Source organism: Hemitrygon akajei, chromosome 3 (assembly GCF_048418815.1).
Source record: "Hemitrygon akajei chromosome 3, sHemAka1.3, whole genome shotgun sequence".
Classification (NCBI taxonomy): domain Eukaryota; kingdom Metazoa; phylum Chordata; class Chondrichthyes; order Myliobatiformes; family Dasyatidae; genus Hemitrygon; species Hemitrygon akajei.
Window position 1 is genome coordinate 154,721,846 of NC_133126.1, and position 26,146 is coordinate 154,747,991.

At 42.0% G+C, this 26,146-nt stretch overlaps 1 protein-coding gene across 8 annotated transcripts in view; it reads left to right on the forward strand.

The window, feature by feature from the left end:
• LOC140725529 (uncharacterized) overlaps nt 1–26,146 on the forward strand; it is a 467,652-nt gene that overhangs the window by 239,014 nt on the left and 202,492 nt on the right. For 7 of the 8 annotated variants that reach the window (XM_073041107.1, XM_073041104.1, XM_073041102.1 and 4 more), the window contains one exon: nt 20,469–20,588. The exons of the other annotated variant lie outside the window; for it this stretch is intronic. In XM_073041107.1, coding sequence (XP_072897208.1) covers nt 20,469–20,588 — 120 coding nt within the window. The remainder of the gene's footprint in view (nt 1–20,468; nt 20,589–26,146) is intronic. 8 annotated transcript variants of the gene reach the window in all.

The following is a 26,146-nucleotide window of genomic DNA, read 5'->3' on the forward strand; positions in this document are numbered from 1 at the left end:
GTTCACGCTGCTTGACGCATACCCCCTACCCGGCATCACGGATATGGTCAATCAGATAGCTCAATACAAGGTGTACTCGACTATAGATCTGAAATCTGCTTACCACCAGCTCCCCATCCGCCCGGAGGACCGCCCCTACACCGCCTTCGAGGCGGGCGGCAGGCTCTATCACTTCCTGCGCGTCCCCTTCGGTGTCACGAATGGTGTCTCTGTCTTCTAGAGGGAAATGGACCTGATCGCGGACCAGTGCCAACTGAAGGCCACGTTCCCATATCTGGATAACATTACCATCTGCGGTCACGACTGGCCGGATCATGACACTAACCTCCAACGATTTTTCCAAGCGGCCAAAGCTCTTAACCTCACCTATAACAGGGACAAGTGTGTGTTCGGAACCACCTGACTTGCTATCCTTGGGTATGTCGTGGAGAACGTGTTCATTGGCCCTGACCCCGACTATATGCGCCCACTGTTGGAACTCCCTCTTCCCACCACTCTCAGAGCCCTCAAACAGTGCCTGGGCTTCTTTTCCTATTACGCCCAATGGGTCCCTCGCTACGCAGACAAGGCCAGCCCCCTGGTCAAGTCCATCGCATTTCCCCTCTCAGCTGAGGCCCGCGCGGCCTTCAGCCACATTAAAGGGGACATTGCCAAAGCAACGCTGCATGCGGTGGACAAGACCATTCCCTTCCAAGTAGAGAGTGACGCCTCTGACTTTGCGCTGGCTGCTCCCCTCAATGAGGCAGGAAGGCCGGGAAAGGGCACCAGTAGCGACATCTGTCCTACATCTCCGAATACATGACGGATGTCCGGCATGTCTCAGGAAAGGACAATGTCGTGGCAGACACCCTCTCCTGCTCTAGCATCCAAGCCCTGTCCCAGGGGGTAGACTATGAAGCACTGGCGGAGGCACAGCAGGCAGACGAGGAGATCCCTAGCTACAGGACTGCAGTCTTGGGTTTGCAGCTCCAGGACCTCCCCGTAGGCCCAGGTGAGAGGACCCTGCTCTGTGATGTCACCACCGGCCAACCCCACCCCGTCGTCCCGGCAGCCTGGCGGCGTCGCGTTTTCGACTCCATTCACAACTTAGCGCACCCCTCCATCAGGACAACCATCCGGATGGTCTCCAACAGGTTCATTTGGCACGGACTCCGCAAGCAGGTCAGTGAATGGGCCAGAACGTGCATGCACTGCCAAACAGCCAAGGTGCAGTGGCACACCAAAGCTCTGCCGCAGCAGTTCCACCCCACCCACCAGCGTTTCGACCACATTCATGTGGATATCGTGGGCCCCCTGCCAGTGTTGCAAGGAGCACGGCACCTCCTGACTATCGTGGACCGGTTCACAAGACGGCCAGAGGCAGTCCCGCTCACCGACACCACCTCCGAATCTTGCGCCCGGGCACTGATTGCCACCTGGGTGTCTCGCTTTGGTGCACCGGCCCACATTACCTCCGACAGAGGCGCCCAGTTCACCTCCAGCCCGTGGTCAGCTATGGCCAGCCTTTTGGGGACACAGATGCACCACACCACTGCCTACCACCCACAGTCGAACGGACTAGTGGAGCGTTTCCACCATCACCTGAAGTCGGCTCTCATGGCCCGCCTGAAAGGGCCTAACTGGGTGGACGAGCTTCCCTGGGTCCTGCTCGGAATCCGTATGGCGCCCAAAGAGGATCTGCACACCTTGTCGGCCAAGTTGGTGTACGGCACACCCCGGTCGTCCCAGGAGAGTTCATACCAGCCCCAAGAGGGCAAGAGGAAGAACCCGCAGCCATCCTGGGCAGACTACGCGAGAGGCTCGGTAACCTGGCCCCCATACCCACTTCACAGCATGGACAGAACCCGACCTGTGTACCCAAAGGCCTGTAAAACTGTAAGTTCGTTTTTGTACGACGGGACGGACATCGGGCACCACTACAGCGGCCCTACGAGGGGCCATTTACGGTGATCGGAAACAACGGGTCCACATTCGTGCTGGATATTGGGGGGAAAGAGGAGGTTTTCACAGTGGACCGACTCAAACCGGCCCATGTGGACTTGGCGCAGCCGGTCGAGATTCAGGCACCGCGGCGCAGAGGCAGACCTCCCAAACAGAGTCCGACCCAGACTGTGGACATTGGGGGGGGGTGTATCGCCAGTTCTGGGGGGGGGGGGGTTATGTGGCGACCCACTTCCCAGCGCACTCGAACCGGCTCACAAAGTGGCATGCACCGGCATTGAGGCCGGTCCCAAAGAGGGCGCCAAGCCTGCTTCACCAGCAAGGGGGAAAGCCCGCGCGCGGGACAGGACTGTGAATACATGCCCCCTATAGCATTCCCGCCCGGGGAGGGTGGGATCAGGAAGGTTTTAAAGCGAGGCCGCGAAGTTTGAATAAACCTCTTTTGCAACTGCAGCTCACCGACTCCGTGTTGTTATTTCAGCGCTGCGTGTAGCATTCTTCTCTCGTACCCTTCAGGGCCCTGAAATTCGGCACTCCGTGGTGGAGAAAGAAGCCCAGGCCATAGTGGAAGCTATTAGGCACTGGAGGCACTATCTCGCTGGCAAAAGGTTCACCTTGCTGACCGACCAGTGCTCGGTTGCGTTCATGTTCAGCAACCAACAGCGGGGCAAAATCAAAAATGATAAAATTTTGCGATGGAGAATAGAACTCTCCACCCACAACTATGATATCCTGTACCGGCCTGGAAGGCTCAATGAGCCCCCTGATGCACTATCCTGGGGAGCATGTGCCAGCGCGCAGCTCGACCAGCTATACGCCCTCCATGCAGATCTTTGCCACCCGGGGGTCACCCAACTTTACCATTTCATGAAAGCCCGGAACCTGCCTTACTCCCTTGAGGACATCAGGACAATGACCAGGGACTGCCAAGTCTGCGCTGAGTGCAAACCGCACTTCTACCGTCCTGAAAAGGCACAACTTATCAAGGCCACCTGCCCCTTTGAGCGACTGAGTGTCGACTTTAAGGGCCCCCTTCTCTCCACCGACCGCAATGTCTACTTTCTCAACATAATCGACGAGTACTCACGGTTCCCCTTTGCCATCCCCTGCCCCGATACCACTGCCACATCTGTCATAAAAGCCCTGCACCAGCTCTTCACTCTGTTTGGATATCCCTGCTATATCCACAGTGATAGAGGGTCCTCCTTTATGAGTGACGAGCTGCGCCAGTACCTGCTGGCTAGGGGTATTGCTACTAGTAGGACCACGAGCTATAATCCCCGGGGAAATGGACAGGTGGAGAGGGAGAATGCCACGGTGTGGAAGGCCACACTTTTAGCCCTTAAGTCAAAGGGATTGCCGGTCTCTCGCTGGCAGGAGGTCCTCCCCAAGGCATTCCACTCGGAATGCATGTCCACCAATGCCACGCCTCATGAGTGACTTTTTTCCCAGGAAGTCTGCCACTGGGACCACCCTACCGGCTTGGCTGACATCCCCAGGGCCAGTGCTGCTCCAGAAACATACGAGGAGCAATAAATACTCCCCACTGGCGAGAGGGTTCACCTACTACATGCGAACCCCCAGTATGCCTACGTGGTCTTACCTAAAGGGCGGGAGGACACGGTCTCCGTCCGTGACCTGGCGCCCGCAGGAGCACCAGACCCCTACCCCGAACACTCCACAGTGACTCTGAACCCCTACCCACCGATGTATATACCCACAAGACACCGCGCACACCAAGCCCTACACAAACTCCTCACGACACTCCCATACCGGGTGCCTTGCACACGCATGAGGGATTACTGACGCCCAACGGGCTGACACCTCAAGTCAGGCCGGAACCAGCACAACCACCGTCTCCAGTGCAATCACCACCGGTGCTACGTAGATCACAGCGACAGATTCGACCACCTGATAGACTTAACCTGTAAATATACTTGTAAGAAACTTCGCCCCGTGGAGACTCTCTTTTAAAACAAAGGGGGGGGGTGAATGTGGTAAACTATGTATACCTGTCTGGACATGCCCCTCTGCTGACTGCTCCTGTGGCTCCTCCCACAGACCCCTGTATAAAGGCGATTGGAGGCACTGCTCCCCCCTCAGTCTCCGAGATGCTGTGTTCCGTTTTGCTGCTAATAAAAGCCTATTGTTCGCCTTCCGTCTCCAAGAGTTATTGATGGTGCATCAGCCAGGTACCCCGTCTGAGCCAGTTGAGTTTCATGGATTCACCCTCCTGAGGGATACTCCCACATTGGCCCCAGAGACTGAAATCACAGCATCATCAGGGGCTGTGGAAGTTTGTGATGGTTCCTCCATGTTTTGATGTTGAAAGAAGGCTTTGAGCTCACCTGGAAGCGAAGCCCTGTTGTCACTTATGTTACTTGATTTTACTTTACAAGAGGGGTAGTATTCAAGCCCTGTCACAACCGTCGAGCGTCCTTCGTTAATTCACATTTAGTCCAGAATTGCCACTTCACCCATGAAATGGTGATGAGGAGGCGTACAGGAGCAAGGTAGCTCAGCTAGTTGAGTCACGTCACAGCAACAGCCTTGCATTCAATGTCAGCAAGACCAAGGATTTGATTGTGGACTTCAGGAAAGGAAAATCAAAAGAACACACACTAGTCCTCATCAAGGGATCAGAAGTGGAAAGGATGAGAAGTTTTAAGTTCTTGGGTATCAGCATCGCTGAAGAACCATCCTGGGCTGAACATATCAATACAGTTACAAGTAAGACATGACCACGGCTATATTTCATTTGGAGTTTGAAGGAAATTGCTGTGTCATCAAAGGCACTTGCAGATTTCTATAGGTGTATCGTGGAGAGTATCCATCGCCATCTGGTACGGAAGGGCCTCTGCACAGGATCGGAAAAAGCAACAGGAAGTTGTAACCTCATCCAGCTCCTCCATGGATACCAGCCGTCCCAGCATCCAAAACACCTTCAAATGGCGATGCCTCATAGAGGCAGCATCCATCATTAAGGACCCCCATCAGCTAGGATATGCCTTCTTCTCATTGCTACCATCAGGGAGAAAGTACAGGAGCCTGAAGGGAAGCACTCAATGTTTCAGGAACAGTTTCTTCCCCTCTGGTAACAAATTTCTGAAAGGACAATGAACCTATGAACACTTCCTCAGTATTTTCCCCCTCTTTTCGCATTACTTATTTAATTTATATATATATATACACTTATTGTAATTTATAGTTTTATTACTATGTATTGCAATGCACTGCTGCTATAAAACAACAAATTTCAGGACATATGCTGATGATATTAAACCTGATTCATTTTGACTTCTATTAGATATTTATTGTTATACACATTTACTATATAACAACCTCAGAACATACAGTATCTCAAGACTGTAATTAAGGCTGTTAGGTTTAGACATACATTTAGTGTCTGAAGTAAGAAAGAAATCATTGATGCTTTATTCATTCTTAACATAAACATTCAGAATAATTAATTTGCCATTTTAATAATTTAAAATTACAGTAAATCTTTCAAAAAATTGTGCTTCTGATGTTGTGCACAAGTAAAGCTGAGCACTGCAAGCATCATTTAGCAATTCAGAGTTATAGTGAGGTGATGGGCCTAGAGTATGTAGAATATAATATGAGCAATTTGGTCTTCATTGCTTGCATTGTGATTTTTCCAACCTACTCATGACACCTGTCACCACCCAGCTTCTGATGCCATTCCCAATCTCCCCTCTCCATCTGCCTATCACCCTACCCCACCTGGCTCCACCCTGTCCTTCCATTTTTCCCCTACCTATGGCTGTCTCCCCTCTATCTTTCAGTCCTGGTGAAGCGTCTCGACTCTCCCTCCATAGTTTCTGCCTGACCAACTGAGTTCCCCTACCTTCCAGCATCCGCAGACTCCTGTGTCTCTACCCATGACACCTCCCACAAAGGCATTGTTTCTGTTGCTGAGTATTCTATATCCTGTTTGGAGCTTTTGCCAGCCTATAAAACAGATCATGCCAATCTGTAAGCCTGATGCTAGTTGTTAATTCTATCCACCTGCCCTCTCAAAATCTAAGCAATCATTTACAGCCTCAAACTGGCCTTCAAGCTCAGGTACATTTCTATAATGATGACATTATAATTCCAACATTATTACCGTTACATCTTTCTTTGCTAAGATCATTTGGCACTGAAAATTTCATCCATGCCTTTATCAACACTATTCTTGACTTTTCCTGTTTGGCACATTTTCCACCATCTGTAATCTTAAATTAATTTAAATTAGTCCCTGATGCCAATGTTCCAGGCCATGTGTACCTCTGTTCTCATTAACCTACATCACCTTTCCCTGTCCTCTGATTTTCAATTGATTGATTACGTTTAGGTCCACCCATATCCTCACAGTTCCTGCTCTGTAAAGCCTTTGGCGGTCTAATTAATATTCCTCTGAGGTTCTTATTTCTCCGACCATAGTATTTTGTGCGTTACATTATTTTCACTTAACTTTGTACCTTTTGCAAACTCTTATTTACCATTCAGTTAGACTACCATCTAGAGAAAAAAGATAAATTATACTCCTACTAGTCCCACTGGAATAAAAAAATAAATTCAAAGGCAAACTGGACTTATGCTTATCAGCATGTAGTTCTGCACCAAAGCTCATTTTGTACGTTACCAATTTGTTTATACTGGAGCAGCTGTCATCTCTTACAATTTAATGGGACCAAAATGCATCAGAAGTTTTCAACAGAAACATTGAAGAAATCCAGCAGTGAAATCAGCAGATAATGCGTACAGCTAGAATGTTGCAGGCTGAACTTGTCCATCACATTCTTAAGGAATAATCTTCTGTCTTGATATATTACATAATGAATATACAGGAGAATGTAAACATACCCAGTTTTTTATGCAGGTTCTTGAATCAAAATAGTTGTTCCACCCTGCATCCAAAAACAACTGCAGCAATTCTCTGTTAAGGGCAATAGCCCATTTTGCATTGACGGCTGCGTCCGGAACTAGAATAATGTCCACTCACATATTCCCTGTGTGCCACTTTGATATTAAGTGCTTAACCCATACTGTTGTTGCAGAATCTGAATCTGTGTGCTTAGAATGATGTGGTAAATCTTTCTCATATCTGCAGAGACCATTGTCTGTGAAGTGCCTCAGTAGTGCTCATGTTAACATATGTGCTTAATAAATAACAAAAACAACTGTCAATTATACAGATACTGTAATGTTGCAGGGAGTCCAATGGCTCTTCATACACAAGGCAAAGATTTATTGACCGTCCTTAATTGGTTCCCTGAATTGAATGGCTTGCTAGACCATTTCAGAGAGCAGCCGTGAATCAACCGGACTGAGTTAAGATGGCAGATTCCCTTCGTAGTAGCTTTTGTGAACAAAATAGGTTTTTGGCAATTTATTAGTTTGAAGGTTATTGATATTGGCAGATTTATTTAATTAATTTAAATTCCCGTATTGCCACGGTGGAATTCAAGCTGGTGTTGCATTCTCAAAGGTCCAGGCATACGGCTACTCATCCAGTAACTAAAGCACTACATTAGCATTTGGAGTCTTTCAGGGTGGAAACAGTGAAAAGAGGTCTGGAGATTTATTGTTGTTCTTACCCATTAATTTTTCCAGAGGCTTTTTTTAACTAATGCTCATTTTTCCAGATTCGGATTTTTTTTAGATTTGTTGCTCTCCACAGCTTCCAAGAGACTTTTTTCCCCTGAATACAGCCGTTCTTAAATTTCTCAGATATTTTCATTTTCCAGCAGTATAATTTCTGTCATATCATTCCATAAGGGACTTGCATGAACCTTTGGTTAAACGTTTCATTTTCTTAGATATCTGTAGAGGATTTTACAGCCGGTACCTATGTTTCTCACTAGACTTAACTTTCTCTTTTGTTATCAATCACTTGGCCCTCTGCTAAATTCTTGAATTTTCCAGTCCTTTGGTTCATATTCCTTTTAGTAGCATGATAAACCAGTTTCAGTGATATAGCACTGTCTTTTGCTTCCGTTGTTTGCCATGGTTGGACACTGTTTTGTATAGAGATATACGTAAACTTGTTGTAAATTCTGTATTCTCCAAGTGTTCGCTTTTGCTTACCTTTTATTACCTGCTTGAGAGTGACCAAGGAACTTGCCCGATTAGAGTGGATTCTAGAAATCTGCAGGTGAACTGAAAATCAGAAGTGAAGTCAAAAAGGGATTGGGTAGTGCCGGTGTAAAGTAAACTGAGGGCTATTCAGTAATCAGCAGTGTTCTTCAAAAATAAATCAGCGGGTTCAAGGGACAGCTATCAAGAATCTTTTTAAGATTTGCAAAGTGGGTGCTTATTCCCAGCTGGAGAGTTCAGAATGAAGTTCAAATTAAATTTATTGAGTAAGTATGTATGTATTGTCATTTTCTTGGAGCCATTTACAGGAAAAAAGAAATACAGTAGATTTTTTAAAAATCTATAAACAAAGAGACAAGACTGACACACAATTAATGAAGACAAGAAGACAAACTGCGCAAATGAAAATAATACTGATTACAAGAGTTGTAAAGAATCCTTGAAAGTGGGTCTGTAGGTGAAAGTTCAAAGTAAATTTATTATCAAAGTACAGTAATGTTAATTTATTAATTGAGATACAGCGTGGAATATCCCTTCCAGTTGCCACTCAGCAACCCCCACTTTAACCCTCGCCTAATTATGAGACAATTTACAATGACCATATTGACATATATGTCTCCATATACTACCCTGAGATTCATTTTCTTATGGGCATTCACACTGAATACAAAGAAACACAATAGATTCAATGAAAAACTGCACATGAAAAAGATGGACAAACAACCCAAGTGCAAAAGACAGCAAACTGTGCAAGCACAAAAAAAAAATAATAATTAAGCCAGTGTGGGACTTGAGCTTCTAGACCTCCTTCCTGATGTTAGCACTGAGAAGAGAACATGGCCAGAATGGCGGGTGTCCTTTATGATGAATGCTTCTTTCCTGCAACAGTGCTCCTTGTTGATATGCTCAGTAGTAGGGAGGGATTTACCTTTGGTGGACTGGGCTGTATCCACTACATTTTGTAGGATTTTCTGTTCAAGGGTATTGGCGTTTCCATACTAGGCTGCGATGAAACCAGTCAGTAGTGGCAGTTACATGCTGGATGCAAAGCAGATCCTCTGAAATGATAACACCGAGGAATTTAAAGTTGCTGGCACTCTCCTGCTCTAATCCCCTTCTGAAGACTGCCTCATTAACCTCTGCTTTTTGCCTTCTGTAGTTAATAATCAACTCTTTGGTTTTGCTGACATTGAGTGAGAGGTTGTTGCTGTGGCACCACTCAGCCAGATTTTCAATCTCCCTCCTATATGCTGATTCATCACCTTCTTTGATTCGGCCAACAACAGTGGTGTCAGGTTAAATAAGGCATTGGATCTGTGCTTAGCCTCATAGACATAAAGTTTAAAGTGAGTAGAGTAGTGAGCTAAGTACACAGCCTTGTGGTGCACCTATGCTGGCCGTGATTGTGGAAGAGATGTTGGTGCCAATCCAAACTGACTGGCGTCTGCAAATGAGGAAATTGAGTATCCAATTGCTCGAGTAGGTATTGAGGCCTAGCTCTTGGAGCTTATTGTTTAGTTTTGAGGGAATGATGGTGTTGAATGCAGAGCTGTAGTCAATGAAGAGCATCCTGAAATATGCGTCCTCACAGTCCGGATGTTCCAGGTTGAGTGACGGGCCAATGAAATGGCATCTGCTGTTGACCTTTGTGACAATAGGCAAATTGGAGTAGATCCATGTCACTCCTCTGGTAGGAATTGATATGCTTCATCACCAACCTCTCAAAATGCTTCATCACAGTGCATGTAAGCGCTACTGGACAATAGTCATTGAGGCAGGTTATCATGTTCTTCTTGGGCATCGGTATAACTGAAGCCTGCTTGAAGCAGTTGGGTACTTCAGACTGCCAAAGCAAGAGTTTAAAGGTCTCAGTGAACCCTCCAGCTAATTGAAGAGAAACAGGTCTTCAGTGCTTGGCCAAGTACCCTGTCTGGACCAAATGCTTTCCATGGGTTCACCCTCCTGAAGGATGAGCTTGGTCCGGAATTGCCACTTCACGTGTGAGATGGCTTTCTGGAATTCGTATGTGAACCTCTTGTATTTTAATTGGTCACCAGACCTGAATGCTACTGTTCTAGCCCGCAGAAGATCGTGGATCTCATGGTTCATACAGGGCTTCTGGTTGGGGAAGACACCGAATGGACCCACTCATCTACGACTGTTTTTATAAAGTCCATGACAACTGTGGCCAGCACTCCTGTAGCTGCTTCTCTGCCTCCTGCAACCACCTCCTTGTGCCTTACATGTGGAACCTTGCACTTCAGCCTCTTCCTGTTTGCAGGTAGGAGGAGGACAGCCAGATGATCAGATTTCTCAAAGTGTGGTCTAGGGATTGAATGGTTGGCAATAGGGTCTTCCAAGTATGACTAGATTCTGGAATGGTTCCAGAAGACCGGAAAATTGCAAATGTCACTCCACTCTTCAGGAAGGGAGAGAGGCAGAAGAAAGGGAACTATAGGCCAGTTAGTCTGACCTCAGTGGTTGGGAAGATGCTGGAGTTGATTGTTAAGGATGTGGTTTTGGGGTAATTGGAAGGAAAAACTTGCCTGACTATTGGAATATTTAGAAGAAGTAGTAAGTAGGATAGACAAAGGAGAATCAGTTGATGTTGTGTTACTTGGATTTTCAGAAAGCCTTTGACAAGGTGCCACATATGAGGCTGCTGAACAAGCTGAAAGCCCATGGTGTTACAGGAAAGATTCTAGCATGGATAAAGCAGTGACTGAGGAGAGTGGGAATAAAGGGAGCCTTTTCTGGTTGGCTGCCTTTGACTATTGGTGTTCCACAGGGTTCCATGTTGGGACCGATTCTTTTTACATGAAATGTCAATGATTTGGATGATGGAATTGATGGCTTCGTTTCAAAGTTTGCAGATGATATGAAGATAGGTGGAGGGGCAGGTAGTTTTGAGGAAGTAGAGAGGCTACAGAAGGACTTAGACAGATTAGGAGAATGGGCAAAGAAATGGCAAATGGAATACAGTGTTGGGAAGTGTATGGTCATGCACTTTGATAGAAGAAATGAAAGGGTTGACTATTTTCTAACTGGAGAAAAAATACAATAAACAGAGGCACAAAGGGACTTGGGAGTCCTTGTGCAAGATTCCCTAAGGGTTCATTTGCAGGTTGGCTCAGTGGTGGGGAAGGCAAATGTGATGTTCTCATTCATTTCAAGAGGACTAGAATATAAAAGCCAGGATGTAACGTTGAGTCTTTATAAAGCACTGGTGTGGCCCCACTTGGAGTATTATGAGTGGGTTTGGGCTCCGTATCTAAGACAGGATGTGCTGAAGCTGGAGAGGGTTCAAAGGAGGTTAATGAAAGTGACTACAGAATTAAGTGGCTTGTCATATGAATAGCGTTTGTTCTGGGCCTGTATTCACTCGAATTCAGAAGAATGAGGGGTGACCTCATTGAAACCTATTGAATAGTGGAAGTCCTTGGGATAAGATGGATGCGGAGAGGATGCTTCCTGTTAGATTTTTGGGTTTAGGTCATTTACATTTAGCAAATGGCTTTGGCTACCAGTCTTCTGCATTCGATAATGATTGTGGATTCATTTTGGGACAATGCATTCCTAAAAGTCTGTGAGTCCCAGTCCAGACACTACTGGTGTCTGTGGGATGGGTGCGAATCAGAAGGTGTGAAGTTTTTATGTAGTTTCAAAAGAAACAATTGTCTATACTTTGTAAATATGGAATTGCCTTTGTGTTTAGCAAATAAATATCGAACCCCACGTTGGGCCAGCAGACCTTTCCAGCAAAAGCGTCTCCATATGATACCTTCTGTACCTTGTTTTGTCAAATAAAGAAGCTGCTTGGTATCTACCAGTAACTCTCTCTGGTGATTTTATTCACGCAACAACATTTCCTATGGTGGGAGCGTCTCAGACCAGAGGAAGCAGCCTCAGAATACAGGGGTGTCCTTTTAGAACAGAGACAAGGAGGAATTTCTTTAGCCAGGGACTGGTGAATCTGTGGAATTCTTTGCCACAGGCAGCTGTGGAGGCCAAGTCTTTGTGCATACTTAAGGCAGAGGTTGATAGATTCTTGATTGGTCTGGGCGTGAAGGGATACGGGGAGACGGCAGGAGATTGGGGCTGAGAGAAATGTTGGAGCATCCATGATGAAATGGTGGGGCAGACTTGATGGGCCAAATGGCCTAATTCTGCTCCCACATTTTATTGTCTGTAGTCTTATGGTCTTATTGCAATGTCATTGGGCAGCTCCGTTGTTGATAGATTACTGTCCATTTGTAACTGGAGCCTTCCTTGTTTGCACTTTCTGATATTTATGATACATTAATCTTTGTTACAGTGTATTTGGTAAATGATGACTGATGATTGAATAACTGTGATTGAAAGCATGTATAGGTGTTACCAGCGTAATTTTTTTCATGGTCATGGAACTAATCAGCTCCCTGTTCCACACTCCCCTCTATCTCTACCAAAAGAAAGCAATCTGCGTATTGGATGTGGAACTCTCATAAATCCCAATCAAAAGATCTTAAAAGATGGTACTGGAGAAGAAGCAGTTCAGAAAATGGAAGTGTTATGTGACAGCAGCAATAGACCACAAACTGAGTCAGGGTTTAATGTTAAACCACTGTATTTATTAGTATCTACCCAAGATATAGAAAGTGAAACAAACTACTCTTCTAAGCAAAAATTAACAGTGTTATGCTTTGCAGCTCCCGAACCATCAGGCTTAGTTAGGGACAGTTCTTAAAGTCTTCAGATGGCAAACTAGTGAGTTCCAGTCATCCACGGAATAGGTGAGAGGAGAAACTTGTAAATTCACATTAAAATGCAACAAGGAGGCGATCACGAAGAATTCCACAGGTTCCACGCTGGGAAAACAAGGGAACAGTCACAGAAGATGTTACCGAAATCCACGTAGAGCTATCACAAGGTGACAGTCACAGAATATTCCTTAGCACAAGTGGTCACCACATAACACACCCAAATCCATGTAAGGGTTAATGAAAGTGGTCACCATAGAATTCTCCAAAAAATCCACGTATGGATCATAAGAAGTGACAGTCACATATCCAATATGCACTCTGTGCCGCTCATTCACCCAATCCTTTGGGCATGGGAAAGTATCAAACTTCACCCATTATTGTAGCAAGTTCCTGCTCACAAAGTCTTTTTTTATCTTTATCTTTCTCTCTCTCTCTCTCTCACTCACTCACTCACTCACATGTCCCAGCAGTCTGTCTGCATTCTGTAATAGTGACGTCATACTCCCGCTTCGCCCGGGCATTTAAAGTGACACCCTCAGTAAACCCCGTGGTCACGTAACAGGAACTGCGAAGTTACACTTGGGAAAAGTGATCCACATGTTTTCTGAAGAAGAATGAAGTAGTAGTTATGTGTGAGAACAACTTGATTCATGAAAGCACTCTGAACTATGGGATCTTCTGCATGAAAATATGCAGTTGATTTTGTGTGCCAGGAACCCTTCATCTTTGATACCTCTGTTGTACATACTGAAGCGGTAGGGGTGGGACTATCCCATGCAAATTCTTGGGTGGAGTGTGTTTCTGTTTGACGTCCATTACCTTTATTCTGCCAGTCCCAAAGTATATCTGTCCTATCGAAAATAAACCACTACCGTGCTCTGGTGAGGGAGTAGCCAATACAGTTGATAGAGATATACCAATGAGACATTTATTAACTGATCTTATCATTAACTATTTTTAGCATCCAGATGTTGTATAGGATTATGACTGCTCCTTCAATTTTCATTTCACACCTAAATCTCTTGGAATGTGAAAATCCGTCTTGCATAGGTTTCTTGAATATTGCTTCACTCACAGTACTGGGGAAGTGGGTGGCAAAGATATACAACACATTCCATCAAGAGATTTTGCATCAGATCATTCCTAAACAGCTGACTCCTTGGGCAATTTGTGTGAGATAGAGAACTTGTTTTGTCATCCCTCACTGCACAATTGGATTTGTTCCATACCCATCTCAGAGCCTTGCCCTTGGGCAGGAATCAGCTTTGTGCAGTATTTGACTTCTAGAGATCAGTACCATGTGCATTTTACATTTTTGAATCAATCGGTGGCAAGCATGGCCATCTTTGTTAAAAGTGATCCTAGATTGAATTTAGTTCTCACATTTCAACCCATTAACTTGTAAAATAACATCATCCTGATATTTTTCTATGTTTGTGTTTCAAACTTGAACAATGAAATTTAGGCCATTTTATAATGCACACTTTCCTTTTAAACATGGTGTCAACAAGTTACCTCAGAGCTTTTTATTCCAGGAATCAAATGTGGAATGAAGTGTATGTTATGAAGCTGTTTGTAATCAAAGCACAACCCCTTTCGGATTAAGATGATTATAGATTAATTATATAAATTACTTTGACAAGTCATAAACTAAATCCTATAAATTTCTGGGTTTGTTAATTTTCTTTATTTTGTAGGTTTAGCATATTATTCACTATGAAATTCAAATTAAATCACGCTTAAGTGACCTGTAGATTTGAGTTGTGAATGGGAAGTCATTTTCATTTTGAGGCTGAAATGCATTTATTTACTATTTTGTTGTGATACATTTTCATACCAAATTAAGTCAACAGAGCTGTTATTGAAAATGGTTCTTTAACCTTTAACAGGCAAGTAGAAGAGAGAATTTTGATTATTTCCTGAAAGGAATTGTTTTAAATTTTGCAACTCTGTTATCCATAATGGTGACATTTCTTGTGTGTTGATTTTGAGGTACCATTTTATGTACATGCTAAACAGCATGCAGAAATACAAAGAGTCATAGAACTGTACAGCACATGTCACTATTTCTTTGGTTTCATGATAAATATTAGCAATACAACTCTAAAGGAAATGCAGGTTTTTTTCCCGGTGTTGTTATTGTTTCAATAAAAAAAATTGTATGGAATTAAGAACAAATCAATGAGGTAAAATTCTGCATTTGAGATGTTTTGAGGATGACTACATTTGCAATATTTTTGATGGTGTTAATACAGAAAAAAAACACGAACTCTGCTGCAATCATCTGGTGAAAACCCATCGCCTTGAATATAAGCAATAAGCAGTTAACATTTTTTTCCTTCTCTTATGGATCATTTTAGTGAAACTGCATGACACAGTCTCCAATACAAACATTCCTTACTTACCTATGGAGACCAGAACTGTTCATAGTAAATCAGGTGTGCAATTGCAGTAAGGCTTTCTGTTATATTTTAACATACTTGGAATAAAGGTCAGCATATTATTGATTGGTGCACTGAGAAGTGTGGTAGAACAAAGGGATCTGGGAATACAGGCCCATAATTCGTTGAAAGTGGTGTCACAGGTAGATAGGGTTGTAAATAAAGCTTTAGGCACATGGGCCTTCATAAATCAATGTATTGTGTACAGGAGGTGGGATGTTATGTTGAAGTTGTGTAAGACATTGGTGAGGCCTAATTTGGAGTATTGTGTGTAGTTTTGGCCACCTACCTACAGGAAAGATGTAAATAAGATTGAAACAGTACTGAGAAAATTTACCAGGATGTTGCTGGGCCTGGAGGACCTGAGTTATAAAGAAAGATTGAATAGGTTTGGACTGTATTCCTTAGAACTTCTCCACTCAGAGGGTCATGAGTGTGTGGAATGAGTTGCCAACTCAAGTGTGCATGTGAGCTCAATTTCAACGTTTAAGCGAAGTTTGAATTGGTGCATGGATAGTAAGGGTATGGTGGGCTGTGGTCCCAGTGCAGGCCGATGGGAGCAGGCAGTTTAAATGCTTTCAGCCTGGACTAGATGGGCTGAAGGGCCTCAATGCTGTACTTCTGTATGACTCTATGAGGTACTGGTATGTTACATTTCAGTATTTCATGAACCTGCACACCAAGATCTCTGCATAGCAGCGTTTATTAGATAGTCACTTAAAAATATTCTGTCTTGCTGTTCTTAGTGAGTGCCTAACCTCACGTCTTCTCGTGATGTACTCCATCTGATATCACTGCGCCTGCTTGCTTCATCTGCCCATTCCTTTTCAGACTTCATGGATCCTTCTATCTGCTTACTTTCTAACTGGATTCGTGACATGCTCTTTTCATCTGCCTTTAAACTAAATTGTGCGTAGTTGAAGGTCCAGCACTCATTCCTGTGGCACATCTTCTAATGTGTAGCGCGTCATTTATTCCTGTTCTTTTTCCTGTCATTCAACCAATACTCTCCCTGTGCTGTTATCCCTCACCCTTGGACTTTATTTTATCTAACTTACACCTTTCTCTGGTATATTGATATTCCTCTTTAACTAATTAATTTCCCCCACATAAACCTCTAATTTTGACATAGAATAGAAGATCATTTGACCCATTGTGTATAGTAGTAATCCAGCTAGTCCCACACCTGCTCCTTCCCCACAGCCCTGCAATTTGGTTTCTTTCAAATATTCATCCAGATCCCCTTTGAATCCAGTGTATTCCAAATCCTTATTGCTTGCTGTATTTTTAAAAAAAAATTCTTTTGGTTATTTTGTCTGTTTCCTTTCATCTATTTCCCATCGTGCTTGAGCATTTCGTAAATGAGAGTAGTTTCTCTCTGCTGTCAATCCCCTTCATAATTTGGAATATCTCTATTCGATCTCCTTGCAACTTCCTTTGTTCAAAGAAAAAAACACTAGACTCTGTAATGACAGGAGGAGGAGTATAGGAAACTGATACAGGACTTTGTGATATGGTGCAACTCAAACTACCTGCGTCTCAATATCACCAAGACCAAGGAGATGGTGGTGGACTTTAGGAGATCTAGGCCTCATATGGAGCCAGTGATCATTAATGGAGAATGTGTGGAGCAGGTTAAGACCTACAAGTATCTGGGAGTACAGTTAGACGAGAAGCTAGACTGGACTGCCAACACAGATGCCTTGTGCAGGAAGGCACAGAGTCGACTGTACTTCCTTAGAAGGTTGGCGTCATTCAATGTCTGTAGTGAGATGCTGAAGATGTTCTATAGGTCAGTTGTGGAGAGCGCCCTCTTCTTTGTGGTGGCGTGTTGGGGAGGAAGCATTAAGAAGAGGGACGCCTCACGTCTTAATAAGCTGGTAAGGAAGGCGGGCTCTGTCGTGGGCAAAGTACTGGAGAGTTTAACATCGGTAGCTGAGCGAAGGGCGCTGAGTAGGCTACGGTCAATTATGGAAAACTCTGAACATCCTCTACATAGCACCATCCAGAGACAGAGAAGCAGTTTCAGCGACAGGTTACTGTCGATGCAATGCTCCTCAGACAGGATGAAGAGGTCAATACTCCCCAATGCCATTAGGCTTTACAATTCAACCGCCAGGACTTAAGAACTTTTTAAAAGCTATTATTAATGCTTTTTGAGATAGTGATTTAGATGTATATCATATTTTTTACTGAGTTAAGTATTGTATGTAATTAGTTTTGCTACAACAAGTGTATGGGACATTGGAAAAAAGTTGAATTTCCCCATGGGGATGAATAAAGTATCTATCTATCTATCTATCTATCTATCCACAGATCTAATGTCTCACATCCCTGGATTGAGCTAACTATACCTCTTCAAAATCTTTATAAACTTCTTAATTTCTGCTAACCAGAACTGAAAATGGTAGTCAAATATGGCCAAACCAGTGGTTTATAAAGTTTTGCCATGATTTCTTTGTTTTATGTTCTGTTTCTATAAAGCCCATGACCTTGTCTACTTTTTAAACACTGTCTCAATCTATCTTGACACTTTCAACAAAACATGCACATATACCACCCCACATTTTTGCACTTGTACATTATTTCATAATGTCTCTTCTCTTTCTTCCACTCAAAATATAACAGAACAGTTCAGCAGTGGACAAGATATTTATCTCACAATGTTGTGCTAATTTATACTGAATGGCCTTCTCCTGTGTATCAACAATATCTCTCCATTCCCTTGTATTCATATGTCTATCTTACACTTCACCAAATTGCCTGATTCCCTTACTACCCCACTAACATATTCCTGGCATGTTCTCTCTGCATAAAAAATAGTTACCTCTCATGTTTCCTTTATACTCTGACCTTAAAAGTATGTCTTCTGGTAGTTGAGATTTCTCCCCTGAGAAAAGACTCTGACCCTTTATTCTATCTATGCTTCTCATAATTTTAAAAACCTCTATCAAGTCCCCACTTAGCCTCTGGCAATCAAAGGAGGATGGGCCAAATTTGTCCAAACTTTACTTATAGCTCAAATCCCGGATGCATCCTGGTGAACCTCTTCTTCACCTTTTTGACGGTCTCCATATCGTTCCTTCCACGGACCAGCCAGACGTGCATAAAATACTCCAAGTGTGGTCTGACTGAAGTTTTACATGCTGTGGCTGCAGTACGAGTTACTTACTCTTATACTCTGCACCCTTGCCAATGAAGGCAGACATTCCATATATTGCTTTTACAAATGTATCCACTGCATAGCCACTTCCAGTGAACTATGGACCTGGACTCAAAGATCCCGCTTTTTCTTAAGTACTAGTAAGGTTCTACGATAATCTGTATACTTTTTCCTTCCGTTTGACTTCCCAAGATACAACACTTCACGCTTGCCCAGATTAAGATCCATCCACCCATTTCTGTAACTGATTTATATCACAAACAACATGACGAGTCGTGTTGTCATCCTTGTGCAACACTACTAGTTATGGACCCTCAGCTAAGATAACCGCCTTCCACCCTTACTCTCTGTCTTTAAACAGAATATGTTTGGATTCCTTTCTGTTCTTGCTGCCATTTTTCCCCTAATGCTTTATCATTTTCACTCCAAATTACTTATACTTATTATCTATTAACCCAGCAATTAAATATCATTAAATAATTTGACTGACAGGATTAAAACAAGCTTAAGTATGTTTGCATTTTACAAAACAAAAGCTTGATGCAATATATAGCCAGTACGTTGACATTTAAATTATTCTGTGTTTCTACAAAGATAATAGACTGACCCTAATTAAGCATGTCATGAAAAAACAGTAGTAATCAGGGAATTAAACTTGGCTCCAGTGTTAATCAGCACTGATTATCAAGCATGGTGGTTAGATTACACAAATTGTGTTTTTGGAAACAGCTTCAGTGAACAAGAGAAGATTTTTTTTGCAGAATTTCATCATCGTCAAGATAATGCTGTTATCTTTTCTGTTCCTTCAGACATAGTTATGGATTTAAGAATGTTATTACCATCCCATCCTGTTAATTATCATTTGGTGGCAAGCAATTAATTCTTATAAAATTGTATTTTATTGTTTTAGTAAGAGCAATTCGATGCTGTTTACAGCTGAACATTTATAGGCCATCTAGATAGGGACTTACAATAATGAAAGCAAATTGGCTTCTGCGCGTTTCTGGCATGTTCCACCATTTAATAAGATCACGGCAGGTCTGACAGCAATATTAACTGTGCAGTCCCGTCATCTCCAGCAACCAATAACCATCCAGACCCTTGCCCATATTCATCATGTCAAATATTGCATTTAACATGATTCTTTATATTTTCTTTGGGGAAAATGGCAGAAGCATTTATCACCAATAGAGCAAAAAGTGAATTAAAAGGTCTAAAAGGGAAATAATAATACCAGTCAGTCTTGTGTCATGCCAGGTTGTGAGACAATAGTAAGTCTTGCATCTAGATGATGGTAAAATTGAGATCAGTGATTGAAGGTAATTCTACATAATAGAGACTTTTGTATGTAAAGGTTTAATTGTAGTTGAGCACAAAGGAAAATACAGCAAAACAGAATCATGGTGAGTAAGTACAATTGTGAAATTCTTGCAGGCTTGTCTCCTACAGTGCTGCATAAAGTGAACTGTGATCAAATATAATTGATTGATAAATTAAGGTTACAGGTTATTTTTAGTACTTCTATTCAATTATATTTTACTGTGTCTAACTTAATACTAGAAGTAACTCTGTAAATGTATTATATAGCCCAAGCTCTTAACACTATCCTTTCAATTTTCTTCTCTTATTCTCTTCTCTAGCAGCTTAATGTCCTCTGCTTACATTTTATCTACACCTCCTCTCATCCTTTCAGTTCCTCTCCCTATTGCTCATCACTCACTTTGTTTACTTCTTTGTCAATTCCTCAGCACTCTTCACCTTCCTCCTTGTTTTGTGTGTCTTTTCATGTATTCTACCACTCTTGCGATCTTATACTTGACTTTGCTCTCACTGAAACAGCTCCCCTCAAATGTCCAAACTGTTCAAAACAACCTTCCTCTCTGTTATCTTATTAGCTGTTTCTCTTGTAGCTCTGGGGCTTAAATTCGATACTGCTTTACATTGCACATAAATTGGTTGGTTTTATGGCCTCAGTAAGCAACAGAGGCAAGGGCACAAGTAACTCAAATCATTAATTTGCTACATTGTAAGTTGAATTAATCATATGAAATCCATATTTTTTTATATTTTCTCTTATAGGTGTTGGGCTGTATTGAATATTGTTCCCCAGACATCTATACGCAAAATTCTATATGACAAACATCTAAACATCAGTATACCTGGCTACATAATTGTTTACTCTAATATATCTTTGGAAGCGTGAGTAATCCACAATCATTCATGAGAGCATATTGTTAACCACAACAGCAGCTTTTTATTTTCTGTAACATATACATTAAAGATATATATTAACAAATTTCACGACATATGTTGGTGACATTAAACCTAATTCAAATTCTGATTCAGTAAAGTAATTTTACATGATTGCTACAAGTATTAACAGTTGAAGTTTGTTGCATGCCATTTTTTCCCATAAGATTGCATGACACATTTTCTTGTATTTTTTCCCCATATGAATTGCTTTGAAGTTATTCACTCATGGGATGTGGAGGTAATTAGCAGATTAGTGTCCTTTCTTAGTTGCTCCTGAATGAGAGGTGTTTAAGAGTTGACCACATTGGTTAGTTTGGAGTGGCATAAAGGCTGGGTGGGTAGGGATGGCTGATCCCTGATAAACATCTGTGAATCAGATGGATTATTGTACAAACTGGTGGCTTCATGTTTAATAATACTGAGATGAGATTTTTGAAATCATTTCAGATTTATTTAATTATTTAAACGTAAGTTCATCAGTTGCTGGTGTGGGAATGTACACTTATGTCTCTGGATCTCTCCAGAACTCTGCTGATCTAGCAACCCAAGCATTACAAGTCCAGATGTATTTGTGTTCAATATGAAACGTATATTTTGAAATACTCAGTATAATTTAAATAGAGATCAAAGCAAAGCACATTGCTTATTTCACATTCGAATATATATTTTTTTCTGTTAAAAAGATAACTAAGCTTGAAATATTTATTGTGTAACTGAATTGGATGTAAAGAAGTTAAAATAGTCCTCATGGATTTTTCCTTTTGTGATTTTGCCTAAAAGCACAACTTTATTTCCATCTCTTGTTATTAGCCTTTTTTTTCAAATTCCAGTCTGGATGAACCAATAATTCTAAAAATTATACATTGGTAATACTGACTTCAGTACTTGCCACAAACCTATTTTTTCCTAGCCATTGTTAAGACTGAACCAGACTGTTTTCAGTTGCTGAGTCCCACTTCACTGAGTTGACCTTTTGATTTCATATCCTTTTCATCACAAGCATTACCTGCTTGTGTCTCTGTAACAGCATCAGTTTCTATTGCTATTTCAATTCATCTGCTAGCAAAACCCTGAACTGTGCAATTTTTTTATTCTGACATACAGATAGACGTACAGACAGTGGTTTACTTCATTAGACTTAATCTGTCCATATCCTAACATCCAGGATACAGAGTGCACTGCCTTCTCCATTGTCAGGAAAATCTTAACAATCCTGTGTAGTTCCATGGGGCATTCTACCAAAACAATAATGCTATGTAAATGATAGTTGATGTTGATGGATACCAAGATGCATACAGTATATTTAAGTTGCACTAAATACAGGAGTTAGTTTACTTATTGAATGAAATCAGGCTGTTTGAAGGGATGTAAATATTTCAGAAAGTGCTACATGTATGTTCCATGCAGCCCAAGAATCTCTTAGTATTCTGTTGGCCTAAAATTCAGGAATTGCAACATCAAACATTGTACAGAATCCAAAGCCACAGTCATTCATCCCAGCCCACTGGCCAAGAGAGTTGAGGGAGGCTTTGAAAACTCTGTGCATGGTTTGCATGATCAACCATCTCCTGAAGGTGAGATGCACATTTACAACCCAGTCTTCAGGTGGCAATTATTTGAGCTATAAAGGTTTATAAGTGTAGTGCTCTGGTGAGGTACCGTTTAGTAGGTGATTCAGGAAGTGGTGTAGCAGATGCTCTATGGAAGAGAAAGTGCTTGGTGTAATTAAGGAAACTGGAAAAAACTGGGCATACTGTTCGTCCTTGCGGGTCATTTAAAATGTTGCATAAAATAAAATTGTGGTGCTGATGTTAGAGTTGACCTAATGTACCAACTGTTTCGGGTATGGGTAATGTGGCTTTTAACCATCTTCATCCCATTCCTCTTACTTCATTCCATGAAAGAGCATCAGCAAGCTTGGGAGAAGGCATTTCGACAGGGAGTGCTCGGTTTCATAAAGGACCATGGAGCAATCTGACAATAGTGAATGTAACCTCTCTTTAAGAACAAGTAAATGTCCCTCAGGATGCCTGCTGGAAATCCCAACTAAAAGTTGGCAAGCTTCCTGCTGCTGATGCAATCTATTTGGCTGCCCACCATTCAAACACAACTGCAGCTCGGAAATTAAAATAGCCTGCATCTCAAACTGTATTTTTAGCACTCACTTTGCCTTTTCATATCCACTCAGTGAAAGTGTCATAAGGTTGCAGTAAAGATCATTGTGATGATCTTGGGCTGCGTTTTGAGCATGTATTCGGAGTGTTTAGTTGGAGCTTTATCTTGTGTCCAATTGTGATTGTGTGATCTGGAACAACTTGTTCCTGACATCATTTATAATAGTAGAATCATGTTACCTTTCCAGGACTGTAATTGTTCATATTAATTGGCATAAAATTGCAATATCATCCAGAATTAGAAAATCAAATAGTAAAGGTAAAAGATAATTAAACTCTGACCTAGTCAGATACTCAGGTGGATTGAATTTCCCTTATTATGGAGTATATTTAAAAGACAATTGTGGAAATGTATCATATTTTTAAACTAGATGGTATAATCTAGCTGCTAAGTATTCAGTGTTTGACTACAAACAGCATGTGCAATTAAGATTTAATTTATATTTCTTAACTTTTGTAAATGGGTGGCATTACAGAGTATCTGTCAGTCCGATGTATTTACTGCTTAATCACCATGATTGCAGTTTGTTTTATTTGGTATAAAAGGTTTTCTTGTAAATTTGGGCCTGTTAATAGATGTGTGACTAGAATTCTACTCGAGTTTCATGCTTTGAAGAGTCAGTGTTCATTTTTCAAACACAGGGCTACAGTGCCATCTGCAGAATGTTTCAGAAATGGACTCTGCATAAGCAATGATATCATCAGTACACATAATTTATCCGTTGTGGTAAATGTAATTTTGCTTTATGGTTGGGGGTTGCTTTAATATTAATGCATCTTGAAAAATGGTAAATGTAGTATTGCATGTTTTCTTTCAAGTACCGAAATATTGACAGATGTGATAAATGTACTTCCTAAAGCTCCTAACCTACATGAGTTAAGTAATCTGTGCAGTACGCAAACTACTCTAAACACTACAGTGATGTCAAGAATAGATACCTCCTGTAAGAGTCTGCATTGCTGGAATAAAACTTATGGCCTGTGGCTTGAAGTATTTCCATGTACTTTCACTGTACGAGTCTCCAAAAACAGAAGCCCAAGCCCATTGATCCAGTAAAATTCTAATAACATGCTATCCGATTACTCTGAAATTGCGACGGCTCAGCATCTGGTTCACCAGATGATGGTTTCTGTAATCCCTTTAAATTTAAATTTAACCAGACCCTGTTTCCTGTGCTCACTTTAATTTCAGCAGGCTCCATTTCCTGCAATCCCTTTAAACTCACCAGTGCCTGCCCTGTTTCCCACACTTCTTTAAACTCAGTGGAGCCTCTTTTCCTTTCAACTCAGTATGGCCCATTTCCCATAATCTGCAAAGTCTACCTTTTCATCACCACCTATGTCCTAAGCATGCTGGATCAGTGCAGTTTAACTATACCATGGCATATGTAAAGCATCAGGAAATTCAGTAAATCTGACAAAGTAAAAGAAATATTTAGGATTTACCTTTAACTGATTAATATGTTCTCCAAAACTAATTAAGTTACAGAAGAAACGGGGAAACTTTGAAGATCTAAAGTCAGTGATCTGTGAGCAAGTGGAAGATAAATATTAGTGGAAGTGATCAATAACAGTACACTCGTAAACTTATTTGTTTATCCTGGTGTAATTTCTGTCGTGTTTAATGATCTGGTTCAAAATGTGAGGATAGTTTCAATCTGAAAGCAACTTAAAGCTAGAAATTCAGTACTCATAATTAAAAGGCAGAGGAAGCAATCAGCAGTGTCATTGTGAATTTGTGAGACATTGTACTGTTGCACCTTTTCTGGGGCAAACACTGACAGGCAGATTCACTAACCTGCATGTTGACGTGGAGCTTTCAGGTATAACAGTGCTTGCTTTCCCCAAAGCATGTTGGTTTGCTGTTGAAGTGGAGATGGTACTATTAGTGCAAGGTTCCATGTTGCTGAGTTCTGTAGAAGCAGTCACCTTCACTTTCTTCATTAGGATGTGGTCACACAAGTGAAAGGAATGTCCTCAGCAGTCAACTAGGAGATCACATGAACCTGAAAGGCCTCCCATCATTAGCCAAGCAAACAGTCACAACAGCACACCTGAGCTATAGAGCAGGAGGTACACATGATAAGCAGCGTTGACGCAGCAAACGGCAGTCAAGTGGCAGACTGCAATAATTTTAAAGCCACCATGACAGTGAATGGTTCTGTATTAAAAATGAGCATTGACATAGCTGTGAATAGCTGAGTAATGGGATGTGATACAAATCAGCAGAAGTTCGGCATGGAGCCATCAATCCACAAGAGCATCATGTTGGGAGTGTACTTGGGTACTGAGTTAAAGTCATTGAGGAATATTGTGCACAGTTCTTTGTGATGGAAAACACAAAATTACCAATGACTGTAACTAATTAAACACAATAATGTGCTTTACTATAAAGATTGAGTGCAGGTACTCTAACTGGATCCAAATCTGCAACTTTAGATCTACAGAATTGTGAGACAAATTGTTAACTCATTAAGCAGTCTTTAATGAATTTTTCAGTGGCACCACTGGGCACAAAGCCTGTATCTGTATTCGTCATAGGTCAAGCCGAGGAATAGGCTAGACTTTATGGGCACATGTCCACTCAGAGCAGCACCACATTGCGCTGGTAAAGGCCCTACAAAATGGTGGTAACCCAACCAGGAAGCCACACACAGTCGTGCAGTTACAGTGGTGCTAGAAATTTTGTGAACGCCACAGAATTTTCTCTATATCTGCATAAATATGACGTAAAATGCGATCAAATCTTCACGCAAGTCCTAAAACCAGATATAGAGAACCCAATTAAATAAACAACACAAAAAACACCATACTTGTTCATATTTATTGAGAAAAATTATCCAATAGTACATGTACTTGTTGGGAAAAGTATGTGAACCTCTGCTTTCAGTAACTGGTGTGACCCCCTTGTACAGCAATAACTCCAACCAAACATCTCCAGTAATTGTAAAGGAAAATCGAAAGTATATTATTATTTAAATGGTAAAATATTGCAGCATGCTGTTCTGCAGAGGGACTTGGGAGTGCTTGTGAATGAATCACAAAAGGTTGGTTTGCAGGTGCAGCAGCCTATTGAGAAGGTAAGTAACATTGAACCAATGAAAGCTTTGAAAAACATTGAAAGCTTTAGGTGACATATTGCTACCCTGACCTTCTCCTGTAAAATGTTTTGATACAATTTTGAATTCATTATCCCCTCAACGATTGCAAGCTGTCCAGGCCTTGAGGCCACAAAGCACCCCCAAACCATGACGCTCCTTCCACCGTGCTTCACAGTTGGGATGAGGTTTTAGTGTTGGTGTGCAGTGCCCTTCTTCCTCCAAACATAGC